General features: G+C 38.9%; 1 protein-coding gene and 1 long non-coding RNA gene across 4 annotated transcripts in view; one reads left to right on the top strand and one right to left on the bottom strand.

Moving 5' to 3' along the window:
- Positions 1-17,534, bottom strand: part of LOC134292882 (uncharacterized) — a 124,965-nt gene that overhangs the window by 38,144 nt on the left and 69,287 nt on the right. The gene's annotated exons all lie outside the window — the stretch shown is intronic.
- Positions 1,227-7,908, top strand: LOC107983216 (uncharacterized). Of its 3 annotated transcripts, none has more exons than XM_062958426.1 (5): positions 1,227-1,331; positions 4,221-4,325; positions 4,938-5,024; positions 6,632-6,699; positions 7,346-7,908. In XM_062958426.1, the coding sequence occupies exons 2-5, from the start codon at positions 4,295-4,297 to the stop codon at positions 7,808-7,810; spliced, it is 651 nt and encodes a 216-aa protein (XP_062814496.1). In that variant the 5' UTR covers positions 1,227-1,331; positions 4,221-4,294; the 3' UTR covers positions 7,811-7,908. The 3 variants fall into 3 exon arrangements, with proteins under 3 accessions (XP_062814496.1, XP_062814479.1, XP_062814489.1); XM_062958409.1 differs by having other exon boundaries at positions 4,221-4,329; XM_062958419.1 differs by having other exon boundaries at positions 4,221-4,329; positions 4,912-5,024.

Below are 17,534 nucleotides of genomic sequence, written 5' to 3'. Positions count from 1 at the left end.
GCTTCACATATTACAGTCTACTGAGTTTGGAGAAAATATGGTGTAGTGGTTTAAATATTGGGCTCTGAGATACCAGGGTTCAAATTAATGCTTAAGCCTGGAAACCTAATGGGTAACCATGGCTAAACATGAATCATACACTCTCTGACTGAGAGACAGACTCTATACAATTCTACAGGAAAAGAGATTCCACCAAAATATTAGTAAGAACTTCCTGACAGTAAGAGCAATTTGACAGTAGAATATGGTGGAGCCTCCTTCTCTGGAGATCTTTAAACAGAGGCTAGGTGGCCATCTTGTAGGAGTGCTCTGGTTCTGTGTTCCTACATATCCAAATGGGGTTGGACTGGATGTCATTGGGACCTCTTACAACTCCACGATACTGTGAAATTCTGCTAAGAAAACACAATGATAGTATTGTCATGGGTTGACTATAAGTCAGAAACATCTTGAAAGCACTCAACAACAAACTTCTTTGGGTGTCTTGTTGGTTAAGCAGAAGAGTTTTTTTTAATTGAATAATCATATTTTGCTGCCAAAATTGAAGCATTGTTGCCCCAAAATCTTTCTATCTGTCCATCTGAAACCTGGTAGCTTCATTTTCCTTTTATTCTATACATATATTTCAGTTTAGCTCATAATTTTCTAAAACAAATATTGGTAGTTATTTTTAAAAAGAAGTGAATTTTACAGATGAGAACTACACACTTACACACATCTATTTTATCACCATTTAGAAAGTGTAACCCCATCTAATAGTTTTTCAGGGCCTGCAAATTTCATCCAGATTTGACAAACAGAAAAATAATAATCCTTTGATTTCCATAGAGAGATATTTTCAGATTTATAAATCTTGACTTAGATTCAGGGCTAGGGTCAATTGAGTCAATTTCCAAGCCACATTGGGATGTTTTCTGAAACACTAAATCCAGATTTGACTCAAATTTTGTTGTACATACTCCTACCAATCAACCATATTTTATATGCATATAAATCATAAAATTTATGGAGTTTGATTTTACTGTCAATGTTCCTTTATTATCATGCTCCAGCTCCTTGACTTCTGAATGATCTCCCAAGGACTGTACTCAGAAACTGATTACAAGTAAATACAGAACTTGAAAATGCTTTAAGAAATATACCTTGTGAAATTCTGAGAGAATAGTTCCATAGCACACAAAGCTATTTGCCTTCTATTATGATGTCACAGAGCATTACCACTTCCAGAGAACCTGATTGGTTAATGACTGCCATCAGCTCTGCAAGTAAAGAGCCTTCCATGGTTCCTGGAACTGATTGCCATTAAGCCTATTTCTGCCCACAGTGTAAAGGTATGGTAATTTTGAAAGCCAACGCATGGATTTAAGCCTTAGTAAAATAAGCTCAACACCTCCTTCAACTTAGATCCACTTTAAATGGTTCTCAGCAACTTATCTGTTATTTTACAATAGAAGTCTAAGTTCATATGAATGAAGAAGCAACTGTTATAGTATGATCTAAAGCTCAACTGCTTGTGAAAGAGAGGATAATTAACACTCGTTCTGTCTTCAAATTTTCACTTGAAATCATCCCCTCATTTCAGGTTGTTTTTTTTGGGAGGGGGGGGGTAGTTAACCCACAGTCTTCTGAGATATGTAACTTGCCCCTGAGCTTCTATGGCTTATGGACGGAGATAGAGATTGATATACAAGGCTCCACATTGTGGAATATCACCCAGATATCATCAGCATCCACCTTGAGAATATCTGAATAGATTTTCCTTGGGAATGCCCTCAGACATGAGTACCATCAAGCAGCATGGACATTCCCTGTTGGAGATGAAGCCACCATTTTAGGACTCTAAAAGTAAAAGAAGTAAAGGAGAGAGGGGAGATCTGTGATATGATCAGGCCGAAAGGTCTGCTATTATAACTAAGGATGATAGATAAAGGAGTACATCAATTTCTTAAGACCCAACTTCTTGTTTGGTGTATCTTGGGAGAGAAGCTTGTTTACGGCTCAGCCTTCCTCAGTGTGGTACTCTGCCCTTCTTTTGATCTTCAGATCCTATAGTCACTTGTCCCTACCATGTTCGCTGGAATTGACATGAATTACAATGCAAAACATCTGGAGGGCTCCACCTCAGGGAAAGTTGCTAAGAAAGAAGAAGTTGGCATGAGAGATAATGTATATGAAGGAGAGGGGGAATGAGTGCTGAGATCAAGTGAAGAGGCCAAGCATTGAAAAATTAAGATTTAGTTTTTTTCTGTTATTCTAATATATTTCTGAAGAGTGTCTAGGAGTTCCTATTCAACAGAATATAGAATTGCCTTGACTGCATCAGCACCTCCATTACCATAAAGCACCTCCAAGTCTTAATTTCTAATTCTGCTTGCTTTCTGAATCTTTTATTTTACAGATTAAGCACTATCTATTCCTCAAAAGACAATCGGAAACGCCTACAGGAAAAGATTAGGGGAAGCTCACATCTGATGTATACACCAATAAACACTCTTTCCTTAAATGTTAAGACCCATTCATGGAAAAGAAACCATTTGTTATTTCCGATTGCTGAGGATTGCTGTTATAGGGATTTAAAGAATACTCACAAATGTTATTGTCAAGAAATTCACTATTTCAGCCACCCATGTGGATAATTTTAGATTTTGGATTATTTGGGATGTCAGAATTCCAGATAAGGGATGCTCAACTTGTTATGAAGGGGACGGTTTCTTCAGTTTGCTGTAATCATTCATATACTATCAGTGAGAGAACATTTGCTCTTGCTTTCCCCATGCTTTATGAAAAATTGGGGTGACCTTCCAGAACAGAATGAAAATAGTAAAATTCTTCATGAGCAGAATTCTAATGAGGTACCCTGTTCATCATTTCAAGTAACATTTTCCCAATTATATTGTGACAACAACATGGCATTCTTGAGTTTTTCCTATGCCAGTTATTTTATCCTTAGAAGATCCCTTGAAATTACAGGTTTTGCACCTCCATTAGAATTCTTTTGGCAGAATTCACCATGGATGGAAAAAGTTATGAAAGGTCAAAGAAATCGTAGAATAATTATTGGTTAGAATCGTAGAATATTGATTTGATTAGGAAAACTGACATGAAGGAATTTGATTCTTGACAAACAACAGGAAAGACAGTCTTGTAGCTCTTCTTGCATAATTTCATAAATATTAAATTATATGAACATAAATATGACATCAAATTATATTTATAGATGGCTGAATGCATATTTCCCAAAGAATATGTCAGAAGGAAATGAAAAGTGTGTCTGTTCTACAGCAGTGTGGTACTGCTTGTACTGTCATGACTCCATTCTACTGAATCCTGTGATTTATAGTTTCATAAGAATCTTAGACTCTCTGCTAGAACACTGCTTTTAAACTGTGGGTCCCATTCCCAAATGGGATGTCCTCAGCTCAAACTTGGGATCACGAAAAATTTGGCAACAGTAAAAGATTTATGAGTGCCAACCATTTACACAAATCTGTTATCAAGCAGATGAAGTTTCCTGTGGACTCTGCAGAAAATGCTTCAGCTATACTTCACCAGGTTGAAAAATCAGCCTATTTAGCAAGCCTCGCAAATGCTAAATTATTATCAGTAAATGTTTGATTTGTATACCTATCTCATATATTCAGGGTTGCATAAAGATTCTCAGGCAGAAAAGGGTTGTAAGTGGGAAAAGATTAGGAAGCCATGTACTAGATCAGAGATTTTAAAAAATTCCACTTGGGACTCCATTTGGTCTGAGAAATTTTGCATGACTCCAGGTACTTAGGTATATTAAATAGGTATAAAAAGCAAATGTTTAATGATAATAATTTAGCATTTGCAAAGCTTGATAAACATATTGATTTTCCTTTTTGTGAAGTACAGATAAACACCTTCTGCAGAATCCACTATAAGCATTGCACAAGAGAGTTGTTCAAATGTCTAAAAGAGCTGCTAGGTAATATTCAGAAGGAAAAAATTCAGGACCCCAAGATTGAGCCAACAGGACTCCATTTGGGATCAGAACCAACAGTTTAAGAAGCCCTGTGCTAGAGAACCTCAAGTACATTTCTATGCTATACAGAACTGGAGTTGATTTCAAGCAAACTCCTTGCCAAACTTCAGGTTTCATGATTCTGAAGGACATCACTGCAGTTAAACTGGAATCAAAGTGCTATGGTGGTATGGGGTAGATATGCCCTAAAATCTCTTTCTTGCACTGATAGAGGAGTACATAAATGCAGAACTGGATCTCCATGATAATGAGGAAGAGAAGGAAGAACCATCACAAGCAAATTCCATGGTTTCGAATGCAGTCCTTGCCGATAGCGGTAGGTAGGTACCAATATTTTAAAGACATCAATACTGAAGGGAAATGTATAGTTCCAGGAGACTCAATCTATTTAACAAGACAATTGTTTGAATGGTAATTTAAATATGCTAAAAATATAGACAGGATCTAGATCTATGCTAGTAGAAAAAGATGCAGATGGGGGCCAACTGTTGTAGAAAAGTAACTGGAAGATTTGACATGGCACTGGTTTAGTGTAGACAAGATTTTGCGTAAGTGTGGTTTCAACAGGCATATCCCTGTGCAAGTCCTTGCATAACAAGTTGCTCAAACCATTTACGCTGGCCTGGATGCTAAAACATCATGTATTGTGCTAACTATTGGATTTCAATTGTCTTTTTACATACATAGAATTTATGTTCTGCCCCTAGGCAAGACTGAAGTCAACCTTCTTTTCAATATCAGGGCAGAATCAATTTTTCAGAAGTGTAAATCTTTCCTCGCTACCAGTTAATATATCTCCTGTCTCATGGAGATACTTACAAGTGTCTATTCCTTTTTTATGGACATTGTTCCTCAGCCAATCTATCTGCAAACAAAAAATAACATTCCATGTTGCCTCTCAGCTTTGTTGTCTCTTGTCAATGTGTAGAACAGCAACATACTTATATAAGCAAGGAAAAGGAGGAGGATGAAGAGCAGAGGTCAGCTCCTTTGGAAGCAGTTCCTTCTGTCTTTGGTAGGTAGAAACATATGCTTATAGATGCTTAAGTGTAACTGTAGCTGGACTAGAGTTAAATGTTTGAAAAGTCTCATATAAAATGCCATCAGTTGCTCAGGCAACACATTCTGATCTGCTACATAAAAACATACTATCTATGGCTATATGTTAAGACAGCAGGATCCACTCACAGAGGTTGTGTTGTTTGGTTGGCTTTTCCCTAACTACAAAATAAAATAAAAATAAGAACACAGGAAGGATATATCTAGGCACCAGCATCAGCCCTTTCCAGGACATGTGCTTGATGACCCTGCCATCACCTGCATTTTTCCAGGTAGTCATCTGAAGGCCCCATAGGTTGAGGGGGCCGGAAACTTTTATCGTGCTGCTCTACTGGTGACTGGGGGGGGGGGGGGGCTCAGTTTACAACAGGGAATATTTCTCATTTCTTCTCAACTGAGGAATTAAAGCCTTTGTAAAATTCTGTAGTCGAAACCTTGGAACCACAAAACCAATGGCCAAAGAAGATGCCATGAAGGGTTTCCCTGAGCCTAAGGGTGACCTTCTCCCCAGAAGCATGATCTGGCTCACATTTAGAGGTGACCTTTCACTCAGAATCTTAGTTGCACAAGCACACATGCTAGGGGAGAATACAGGGCTAATCCCATTACTCCTTCAGGCAGCTGGCACAATTACCTGGTGACCATCCCTTCAGCCAACAATGAAACCTTACACAGACAGTCAGAAAGGTCACAAAGTCACCCAATGCCCTTGGCTTTGTCTCTCTCTGAGAACCTATCCAGGTGTGCCAACACCCATTGTTTCCCCAGTCTGGACTCATTATCAAACCTGGGCTGGCAGGATTAAAACCATTAACACCCATAAGAGTCAAAGCCTGCCCACATTCCTTTCCCCGTGCATTCACTGAAGGTGGACCCAGAAAACAGCCACATTGCTCAAATTGAGCAATGACAGTTTGTTGAAATTCTCGCCAGACCAGGAAACCAATCAACAGCAGATGGTGTGTGTCAACCAATCAGTACATGGCACCAGTCAGCGTCAAGAACTGTCCATTGTCTGAATAGCTGTCAAAGCTCTATAAGTGCTTCATCACACAAGAGTAAGGATCCACTTTAAATCTGGTTTCTGCCTACTACAGATTTCTAAGGTTTGTAGTTTAGTGAGGCCCAGGACCTCCCTGACTAAGCAGTTTAAAAGCTCCTCCCTAAACTACAAACCTCAGAATTTTACAGGAGACAGCAACCGGATTTAAAATGGATCCATGCTCTAGTGTGATGAGGTCCTATATATATGTATCCATTGCCTTTATGTCTGATTTGATTGTGCAGACTCTCTGACAACCACTTTTGGCCAAAGTAAATAAAGCCTCTGATCCTTCAACCCACTCATATCTTATTTGACCTTCAAAACCTAGGCATGCCAGGAACCCAAACCCACAGTTTTTGTGGAGCTGTATCAACTCCAAAATAGATCAAGGGTGTTCTGCACTGTAGAATTCACACAGTTTGACACCACTTTTACTGTGATGACTCTATGCTATGAAATCGTGGTTATTAGCAAATGACAATGTCTTAATTCCATGCATTGGTCGTTTTTTCCCACAGATTGTTTTCCAGTATCAAAACCAGCAGTGCAGTTCAAGAAAGCCAGAATAGGCAAACTACCATCAAAGGTTGTAGCTCCTATAACAGTAATGTCAGTGGCAGTATTGGTGGAAAAAAAGATTAGTATGAAAATATTACATTTATTGTTACAATTATTTTATTAAATTCATATTTTAGTAGATACAGGTTTATCTACTAAAATATGAATTTAATAAAATAATTTTAACAATTATTTTATTTAACAGCACTCTATGCAGCATGCCGGCCACATGACCAAGGAGCCGTTTACGGATAATGCCGGCTCTTCAGCTTAGAAATGGAGATGAGCACCAACCCCCAAAGTCAGACACGACTAGACTTAATGTCAAGGGGAAACCTTTACATTTACTTACAAGTGTCCCAAAAATATGTACATCCTTTAACAGCTAATAGTAGAAATTAAAAAGTTCCTAAGTAAATACATTTGTATTGAAGAATGAATGTTATAATAACAATTTAATCAGAGTTTCAAATTCTATTTAAATTACAGTTTTGTGTCAGGTGTTTAGATAGCATTCATACGCAGCAATGCATTGCTTAAATAAAGCTTTCCCCACCCCAATGGTTTCTGTTAGAAGATCAATATCTGTACAGTAATGCTATATATCCATGCATGCAGTGTAAACGTATCATGACAACTTCGAAACTAAATAAGCAATTGTGTTTCATTTCTAGGAGTCCTCAAAGAAATGGAGAAAATTTCCATACTCTCCTCAGTGGGTTAGTATGTTAGATGTGGCTCAAAAAATCTTGGATGAAGAAGACAGAATAAAAAAGATACAGAAGGAGAATAAGACAGAAGGAGAGGACACACAAGCAGATGAGACTTTTGAGGAAGGGGAGAAAGAAAATAAAGAAGAACCCTTGGCTGAATTGGTTGATGCAGGAGTAATTCAGCCAACTACTGTGGAGGATTTTCCACTCTTGCTGGAAGAGCCACCATCTCCAGGGACACCACAACTAAGGGCAGAAACGGAGATTTTAACAGCTCATGAAATAGAGGATATCATCCAGGAAATTGTGGCCATCAGGGTTAAAGAGAAGCTCTCAGAAGAAGCCATGCCAGTGGTCTGCCAAGATATGTCTTCTCTCAGTTCCCACAAGGCATGTTATCATTGGGAGAGGAAGATGCCTCATTAACTGCTCACAAATCAGTCATGGATTAGAAACTAAAATGTGCACCACTGCTTTTGAAGTACCATTAAATAGCCATCCCAGTTTCAATCACAACACAAAAATGTTCTTCTATTTTGTGGCTGCTGCTGTTGCATTCCATTCAAGAGCTTTTCAAATATCAGTTAGACCTTTAAAAATGTGAAAGGGATCTAGGAGTTTTAGTAGACTATGCGCTGAACATAAGTCAGCAGCTCATGCAAGAGCTAAAACACTAATGAGATTCTAGGCTGCATCAATAGGAGTATAGTGTCCAGATCGAAGGAAGTACAATAATAGTCCCCCTCTAATCTGATTTGGTCAGACATCGCCTGGAATAACCCTGTGTCCAGTTCTGGGCATCACACTTCAAGAAGGATATTGATAAGCTTGTATGAACACTTATTTTATGTGTATTGATGTTTGGGTGTCTGTGAGTGTATGTGTCATGTATGTTTTATCTGATGAGAATGCATACATTGCCCTCATTTAGTGAGGTATATTGACCTGTCAGAAGAATTGAACGCTCATTCAAATACCAGTCCAGTTGGCTTCTGTACACAGAGGAAGGGCCACCATATTTACTTTTTGTATCTTGCTGTATGTCTTTTAATAGACACAGGGAGATGAGCTAATACACGTTGTTGTTGTTGTTGTTGTTGTTGTTGTTGTTGTTGTTGTTGTTGTTGTTGCATCAAAAAGGTCCTTGAAAACCCTTGTTCTACTATTCCAAGAAAGAGAGCAGGGAAACTATAAAGCAAACCTTGCATTATTAAAAAGTGATATAGCAGTGTGTCTAAGTTCTTTTGAGGCTCAGGAAATCATGCTGCCTTCCTTCTCATCTCTCAAGAAAAGTGAGGGAAATCAAAGCACACCAGCAGGTGCACAAGTCACAGATGAGATGCTTCAAGCAAAAGGAGAGATTATTAAAACTAGCATGACAGAAAGCCAGGAACAAAAAGGCAAATAGCATTGGAAATGAAACAGGGGGGAAATATTTGTTGAAGCTTAAGTATATGCCTGAAGAATTATGTGCATATTAAGAAAATTGCATGAATACCCCATTGGAAATTGAAAGTCTCTCATGATATTATAAAGTATAGAAATCATCAAAATTATACCACAGGTGATATAATAAATGAGCTTATATACTGATAGGAAAAAAGGGGAAGCAAAGCATGGGGGAAATAAAAATATTAAGGTATTGGGCTACCATTTTGAAGGCCTTCAATTAAAAGTATGTCTTTACTATCATCATTCTCATCACTCTTTCTTTTTCCTAATGCTTGAACTAAGGGTGGCTTGCATTCATTAAAACAAAACAAAAACAACCCTAAAAGCACCAACAAAATTATGAAGATTTTGTAAATAAAAAGAGCAAGTGTACAGGCAGTCCCTAAGTTACAAACATCTGATTTACAACCTACTCATATAGCCTTGTCACATTAGAGAATGGATCTACTTTAAATCTGGTTTCTGCCTCCCGCAGAATTCTGGGGTTTGTAGTTTTGTGAGACCAAGGGCCTGTCTGAACAATTTAAAGGCCCCTCCCTAAACTACAAGTCCCAGAATTCTGCGGGAGGCAGAAACTGGATTTAAAGTGGATCTATGCTCTAGTGTGATGAGGATTCAAAGTGTCTCCACTGAAGCTTAATCTCTAATCCTTGTTTCCACCACAAGCCAAAATTCAATTCTTACAGGGAGAGAAAATAAGGTGAAATCTCCTTAACAGAGAGCAAAACAAATGGCACAGGGATGTTGTTCACCCTTCCTATGCTAAGCACGTGTGTGTGTATAGCTGGAGTTACACTTTAAAAATGTACCTGTTCTGACTTACATACAAATTCAGCTTAAGAACAAACCTGCAGAACCTATCTGGTTGGTAACTTGAGGGCTACATGGAAATGTTGCTTATGGAACTAGTGCCACCATCTCAGCATGAAATGCAAAAACAATAATGGCGTGAAATATTTAATAACAGTAGTATATCTGTGCAAGTCCTAAATACCCTAAAGACACCCTTGTGCAATTGGCCACTGATCAATCTCTAGTAAAGGTTCTCCCATATCAGTGGTGGTGAACCTATAACGCATGTGTCAGAAGAGGCACACAGCACCCCTCTACTGGCACACACACCATCACCTGCACCCCGCTTGCCATCCTGCCTGCCCCTGGCTTATCCGCTCACTCGGCCACCCACCCGTCTGCCTGCCCACTTGCTTGCTTACTTCACTTCCAGCTCATTCACCCCCTGGTGGCCTGCCCCCCTACTCACTCAGGCCCCCCCTCACTTGCTTGGCCCTCACTCAACCCCTGCTTGTTTGCCCACCCCCACTCACCCACTCGCTTACCCACCCCTACACTTTCTCAGCCCTCTCCCCTCTCACCACCCCCTTACCACCCCTCACTCACCAATAGCCCTGCTTGAGTTGATATTTTAACTAACATTTCTAGACTTATATAAATAGCAATACCAAGCATGTGTTTCCCCACTTTTAGTATAGCACGTTTTCCCCAAATTTGAACTTAAATTGAAATTTGGGTTTTGGTGATCCATTCCCCACTTGTTATGCAGAATCAGGGGCTGAGGTTTTAGTGGATTTCATGCTGCTTTGTTTTAAAAATTGGGAGTGTTTGGGTTGCTTTGTAGTACTGGTGGGGTTGTTTCAGGGATGCAGAATGAGATTCCCCCCCCCCCCCCAATTTGCTCATTCAATTTTAAAATCTCATTTTGGTGTTATGGCAGTAGTTGTGTAATAATACCCATCACATCTGGTATTTCTTCATGAGGAGTGTTCAATCCACTAAGGAAAATATTTTAATGCCCAGGGTCGGTTCACAGTCCCTCAGACTGTTATGCAGGGGGAACTGGACTAAAGTTTGAAAAAAAACTTGGATTCCTGTGCACACAGTACATATCTTATTTGTAGTGAAAAAAAGAGAAAAGAACAATCCAATATTTAAAATTAAGAAGAATTTAACCAACATAAACTTAACAGACTTTCACTGTGAGATGTGGGCCTGCCTTTGGCTGATTCTGTAGGTTCTATTGGTTTGTTCTTAAGCTGAATCTATTTAGAAATTGGAACAGGTACACTTTTAAAGTATAATTCCATCCAAGTGTGTGTGTGTGTGTGTGTGTGTGTGTGTGTGTGTGTGTGTGCTTTGCATAGCACAGGGAAGCTTAACATCCATGTGGTGTTAGTTTTGCTGTCTTCCTCTGTTCAGAAAATTTCACCTTTTTGTCCTCTTGACAATTTGATTTTGAAAAATTTGGCTTGTTGCGGAAACGAGGATTGGTGATAAAGCTTCAATGGAGACACCTTTGCCCCATGATGTAGTCAGAATTTGAATCCTAGGCACCATGGTTATCAGTTCTGTAGGCAGTGGAAACCGACTCCAGGAGTCCACATCTGGCTAACCCAATGTTCCTGGAAGATCGGACTCACCAGTAGAAGGCAAATGACAGAAGCTTTATTCAAACTGAAAAAGGGACACATGGACAGCAACAGGTGCCCAAAATGTACAAGCGTAAGGATTGTCGGGCATGCAATCATTCTTATACAGTAGAAATATCAAGGTAAGGACGAGCAGACATTAAAACACTATAAAATGGGGCAATGATAAAGTGCAGCGCAAGTTGTAAACAAGACACATAGCTAGATATATGACTGGTGGCTTCCTCACTCAAAAGCACACCGGAACATCCATGTTTTAAAATTCTGACGGAAGATGGACAATGAAGGAGCCAATCTGATCTCCTTGGGGAGCGAGTTCCAGAGCCTATGATTGGCCAGGAGGCAAACTTTGACCGGCTCAGGCTGCGATTGGAGAAAGGCTTGATGATGCAGTCGGGGTTCCCCTCCCAGCTGGACTAGGCAGTCCTGAGGCCACCAATCAGCTGGCCCTGAGACGAGAGGAGCCCAGAGGAAACTTGGTCCATATTTAGCATGATTATACTCACAGCAGGGATCCAGAGAGCACAGATAATAGTGTTAAGTCCAGAACAATGAGTGTGGATCTTGCAGTCTGCTTTCAGACTGGACAGACAATGGGAAGGTCCTGAGATGTCTATTTGGGACCATCAGGTAAACAGAATTCTCTTTGAACAATGTCCTGCCTCCAGGAAGGTATATTGTCAAGTGATGACAGTTTTCTGCGTCACTCTGCCCTGATTGGGAAGAGATGAAGAAACAGTTCATGTCATTTGCCTTCTATTACATTCAAGCATAGAGTCCAATAAAATATAGTATATGTGTGTGTATATATATGTATGTGTGTGTGTGTGTATGTGTGTGTGTGTGTGTGTATATATATATATATATATATATATATATATAAAATTCTGGAATTGTGGCACATTGGTTGTGTAGTTCATACGGGGTTATGCTTTGTTCTTTTAAAGTCCATATTATGCACTCATGCATTATCAGGGAATCAGCGCAAATGCAGATAAGCACAGATAGACAAGGAATTAATCTAAATGGATACTTTTGGGGCAAAAAAGATACAATTTATCTAATTCAGGCCAGTGCAGACTAAAGAACTGTGTCAAAAAGTGTAAAAATGGGGGAAATTATTTTTGGGGAAATATGAGCTGCTGCTGGTTCGCTGTGGGGCAAGGAAGACTACATACAAAAGAGAGGACACAATTTTACCTCATTCTGGCTTGATGTCCTTATACATTCCTAACTATAGATCCCTTTTTATTAGGGGTGGCGGTAGTGGTGATAACAATAACAATTCCAGGACTGAATTTCCCTTCCAAGGGGTAGATTTTTCTCACTTCCTGTTGTCTTACCCCCATTCTTAACTATGAGTCGTTTGTAAGTTGATGTTTGTAACTCGGGGACTGCCTGTACTTCTTTGAGATGATTGTGTATAGCTATCATGCCTGCTGCTGTTGTGTAGGCAGCTTGTAACTGAGGGAGAGTAGGGGGCTCTGAGAGGAGCCTAGTTCACAATATCCCCATGGCTCTCTTTGTGGTTCCTTCCTTCCTTCCATTCTTTTTTTTTTTTCTTTCCCTATGGCAAGGGTTCCAGTGGTTGCAAGTGAAGTGGTGGAGACTGGGAAAACTGCCTTGGGGGGGGGGTCGGACCTGGCCTGTGGGCCTAGTTTGGGCACCCCTGCACTAAGGTCTTGGTTTGTGCTGTGCATTGCAAGAGCAGTAAATCTCTAAAGCTATGAAGATGCAATCAGTGGCCTTGAGAAACACAGTAAAGAAGATAAGGTATTTGACAATTAAAGGGGAAAACTCAGCATGATCAGTGCAGGTCACAGAGTAATTACACTTTTTTCCACAAAGGAGGGGCGAGAAAAGGAAGGGGAGACGCAAAACAAATTTGCACTTTCTGTTGTCCAACCAATGTGAGAAACATATCAGGTTCAAGCTGTGAGCGACAAGCTGCTGTTTTCTCTCATGACTCAGAAGGATTTAGCAATACCTCATCGGAGTACCACTGGTGTGGCAAACACTTTGTGACACAAGTGCTCTCTCCTAACTTGCGTCAGCTTAACAAGATGTCAAAAGACACATTAAGTTAAACAAGAGGTGTGGGAGGAAATCTTCATCCATAAAATGCAATAAATTCTCTAATGCTCCTTCATCTGCAAAGGACAATGACATCCAATACAGTATAACTGCATTGTGTAACCTCAATTATTTCGTTTAACACTTGACTTCTTTGTTTCCAGTCATTTCTTTCTTTCTTCCACACACGCTCAAGACTGCAATGATCTGAGTATAAAACTGCATGTCATAGGCTGAGAATAACTTTGTATTCCTTTAAGGCAGAAGCAGACTAAGACACAAGTGAAGACCTATCTCTTCCAGTAGTCCCACCCAGATAGTTGTAATGATGAATTTTAAACTTCCACTCTATTTCTAACTTTTGCTTTGTGTGTTTTAATATGTATTTTATGGAAATATGTTTTAATATGTGTATTCAATTGAGTGTTTAAAATAATTATGTATTTTTTAACTTTTTTGTTTGTTTTAGAGTTACAATAAAAGTGGGGGAACAATTAGGTTGATAAGAAAGAGTATAGAAAGTATAGAAAAAGATGCAAAGAAAAAGAAGACAAAAGAAAGAGAGAGAGAGAGAGAGAATAAATTAAAAAGAAATCACTGACTATCTAATACTTCCAGATCTTCTAAGTTGTGAGTCGTTTTTTCCCCCCTTAGTATCAATCTGTTTCCTGCATTGGTTATATACTCATCAGTCTATGGGTTTTTAATTCCATTTAAGGTGTAGTTCTATTTAGTCTTCCTCCAGAAAAAGTCTTAGTTTGTTCCAATCTGTCTTTTGTGCTTGTGATCTGTTCTGTGTCAATTTTTGTGTCAATAAGTCCATATTAATGATATCTAAAACTTTCAGAATCCATTTTTCTGTGGAGGCTATTTCTTGTGATTTCCATAAGTGGGCCAAGCTTATCTCATTTATCCTTAAAATGAGAACCAAAGAGTTGTGGATAGAAAATATTGTTACTTTTAACATTGTATATATACTTGTATTTTGTACTAAGCACCCCACCCAAAATTTAAGAAATTTTGTGATTTTTTTTCGTGTCAGGAACAACTTGAGAAACTGCAAGTGTGAGAGAAGTGGCCGTCTTCTGGTGTGAGAGAAGTGGCCGTCTGCAAGGACGTTGCCCAGGGGATGCCCGGATGTTTGATGTTTTTACCATCCTTGTGGGAAGTTTCTCTCATGTCCCTGCATGGGAAGCTGGAGCTGACAGAGGAAGCTCATATGTGCTCTCCCCAGATTCATACCAGCAACCTTCAAGTCACAGTCCTGCTGGCACAAGGGTTTAACCCATTGCACCAATGGGGCTTCTTATTTTGTGAAATCACATTAACTAATGGGATTGAGATGGGCTATAAAAATGAATTGGTTATATAGAATTATATAAATTGATATAATACAAAAAGAGAAAAAGCATGATAATGATAAAATTATATAATTAAATACTAACCTACTAACCATTTAAATGAAAATTGTAGAATTTTCTTCGTAGATAATAATAAATTTTAAAAAAAGATTTGATGTGCAACAAATCTATTATGAAAAATTAAGATCAATGTTCATTGAAGAAATGGAAAAGAATATATGAAGACTAGGAGACAATGAGAGAAGACACAAGAAGATAAAACCAATGGACTTAAAATTAACATTGTTAGAATATTCAATATTTTATGAAACGTGTGTTAAAGAAATAGAGATGAAGACTTAGTTGTAACAATGATAACTTTGTAACTGAACTTCCCATGCCTCAACAACCTCTACCCTATTATGATATATTAGACATTTGTAAAGATGCAACTAACGAAATAACAAATCTATTATCCCCAATTTTTCTTTTTCCTACCTTTCTCTCTCTCCCCCCCCCCCCTCTTTTAGTAAATGTTTTATAAAAATTATTTGGGGGAAAAAGATTCAAAATCTGAATCGTCTTCCCTTGACTTGCACCGGAGGAAAAATGATTGTAATAGAAGTGCATGACATTTGGAGACAAAATTGACCCTAAAAGAGGGGATTCGCCCAGATAGACTGCAAACAGGTAGCTTCAGCAGTTTGGGGCATTTAAAGTGTGTTCTCTTCTTCTGAACAATGAGTAGTATACATACTTCAAAGGTGTTGAGTACCCACCCAGTCTTGCACATTATTGCCACACTCATTCATGCACAGACCTTAATAGAGAGGGCAGCTTCTTACAGCTCCAAAGTTTAGAGGTGAAGGATTACATCAAAAAGAATTCTTTTAAAGTAAGGTGAATTAAAGCATTATGTAAGAAAGCAGTAGGCATTGAGCAGACAGATATAGCTATAGCTATACTTTGTGGAGGTGGGCAAGACGACAGATCATCCATCATTTAAGTCTGTCGAGGTGGACTTCTTCATTCAGGATGACAAGCATGTGAACTGGACAACAGTATACTATTGAACAGGGGTCATGTTAGCCTGAGTATGTTATAGTTAGTAACTATTGCATACATGTTCACAAATAGCAATCTTCCTGTTTGTTTGCTTTTCTGCTTACTTTTTGTATCATTTTAACTTACAGCTATTCTCTTACTCATCCATCTTAGATCATATACTTGATGATGAAAAAATAAATTTAAGTAAAGTCTTATATACTTTAAATAATAATAATAAACACTTTATATATATATTCCACTGTACCTCCGCAAGGAAACTCAGAGCGGATTACAACATACACAGACAAGCAAACATTCAGTGCCTTTAATATAGTGGAATAACAATGACATACAAATAGACAGAACAAAGATAAAGGTTTCCTCTTTCATCTCCAGCTTTCTGGAAGCAGTGCTCAACTCTGGCCATGAGGAGGTGCTTTTGTTCCACTTCCAAGCCGAGGAGCGTGTTGTCCGTAGACACCTCCTGGTTGTGTTGCCAGCATGGCGGCATAGTCGCCTTATTACCTTCCCACTTAAGCGGTACCTATTGATCTACTCACATTTACATGTTTTTGAATTACTAGGTTGGCAGGAGCCCGGGCTAACAGCGGGAGCTCACCTTGACTCAAAGCTTTGAACTGCCAAGTTTTAAGTCAACAAATTCAGCAGTTCAATGGTTTAACCCATTGCACTACCGCGGCCCCTATTTTACACAGAAGGCTAAGCTTATTTCTTTCTGAACTATATTCACCACATGGAAAGTTATGAAACTGATTTTTAATCAGTTTTGCTTTGCCAATTTAATTACTCTGCTGGGAAGATCTATTACTAACCCTTACATTGGGTTCAAATTACAGGAAATATTCTGCCTAAATATTAGGAAGAACTTCCTGACTGTAAGAGCTGTTCAACACTAGAAAACTGGGTGGAGGGAATATGAGAAGTCGGTTAGCTCTGTTAAACACTCCAGACTTCCCTATTAAAGCTCCATGACTTGTTGAAGGAGAAAATCACATGATAATATGGAGGGACCTTCTAATTTTAGTCAGGATGTCAAGTGGCTAGTTAGAGCAAAAATCAACAAAATTAGTTTTAGAACTAAATGATGAGGTGAATCTATCAACAGCCAAGAAGATAATTGCTTACTGGAAAAAGAAATAACAGGAAAAAGAAGATAATCTTCAGCCAGAATGTCAATTGGACAGTTAGAAAACATGAATTAATGGATGAAATAAGACTGAGTGGAGAAGAGGCCACTTGTATCTTAGCACAGAATGCTAAGTTAGAGCAGTGGTTCTCAACCTGTGGGTTGTGGCCCAGCAGTAGGCTGCGAGAACAAAAAATCTGGTCCGTGAACCTCCTTCCTATTTATTTATTTATTTATTTATTTTATTTCCACTCATTTTCACAGAGCTGATCATTGCATTGAATAGACATTTGTTCTAGGTTATGAAATATGGTTTTCTTAGGGCAAGCAGATGGCGACTACTGGATGGCATATATTCTGTATCAGAAACTTGAGCTGATGTGGTATATTCAATGCAATTTTATGAATCAGCACCTCAAATAACCAAACTGAATCTAAAATTGACCAAAAACTGATTCCTAACCCTTTTGGTACTATTGTTGGTGAGTTGTCCCTGGTCAAGTAGGCCCTGGTTTAAAAAGGGTTGGAAACCACAGAATTAGAGAGAAATAAAATAGCTAACAGGAGACTGCTCTGAAGGAGGACAGGGAGGTGTCCCAGATTTTGGTCGAGGTCCCAATCCATTTTTTTGGAACCTCCTGGTTTCA

Source organism: Anolis carolinensis, chromosome 1 (assembly GCF_035594765.1).
Source record: "Anolis carolinensis isolate JA03-04 chromosome 1, rAnoCar3.1.pri, whole genome shotgun sequence".
Classification (NCBI taxonomy): Eukaryota; Metazoa; Chordata; class Lepidosauria; order Squamata; family Dactyloidae; genus Anolis; species Anolis carolinensis.
Note: the sequence above shows the minus strand (reverse complement) of the source record. Positions and strands in the feature narration are given on the sequence as shown.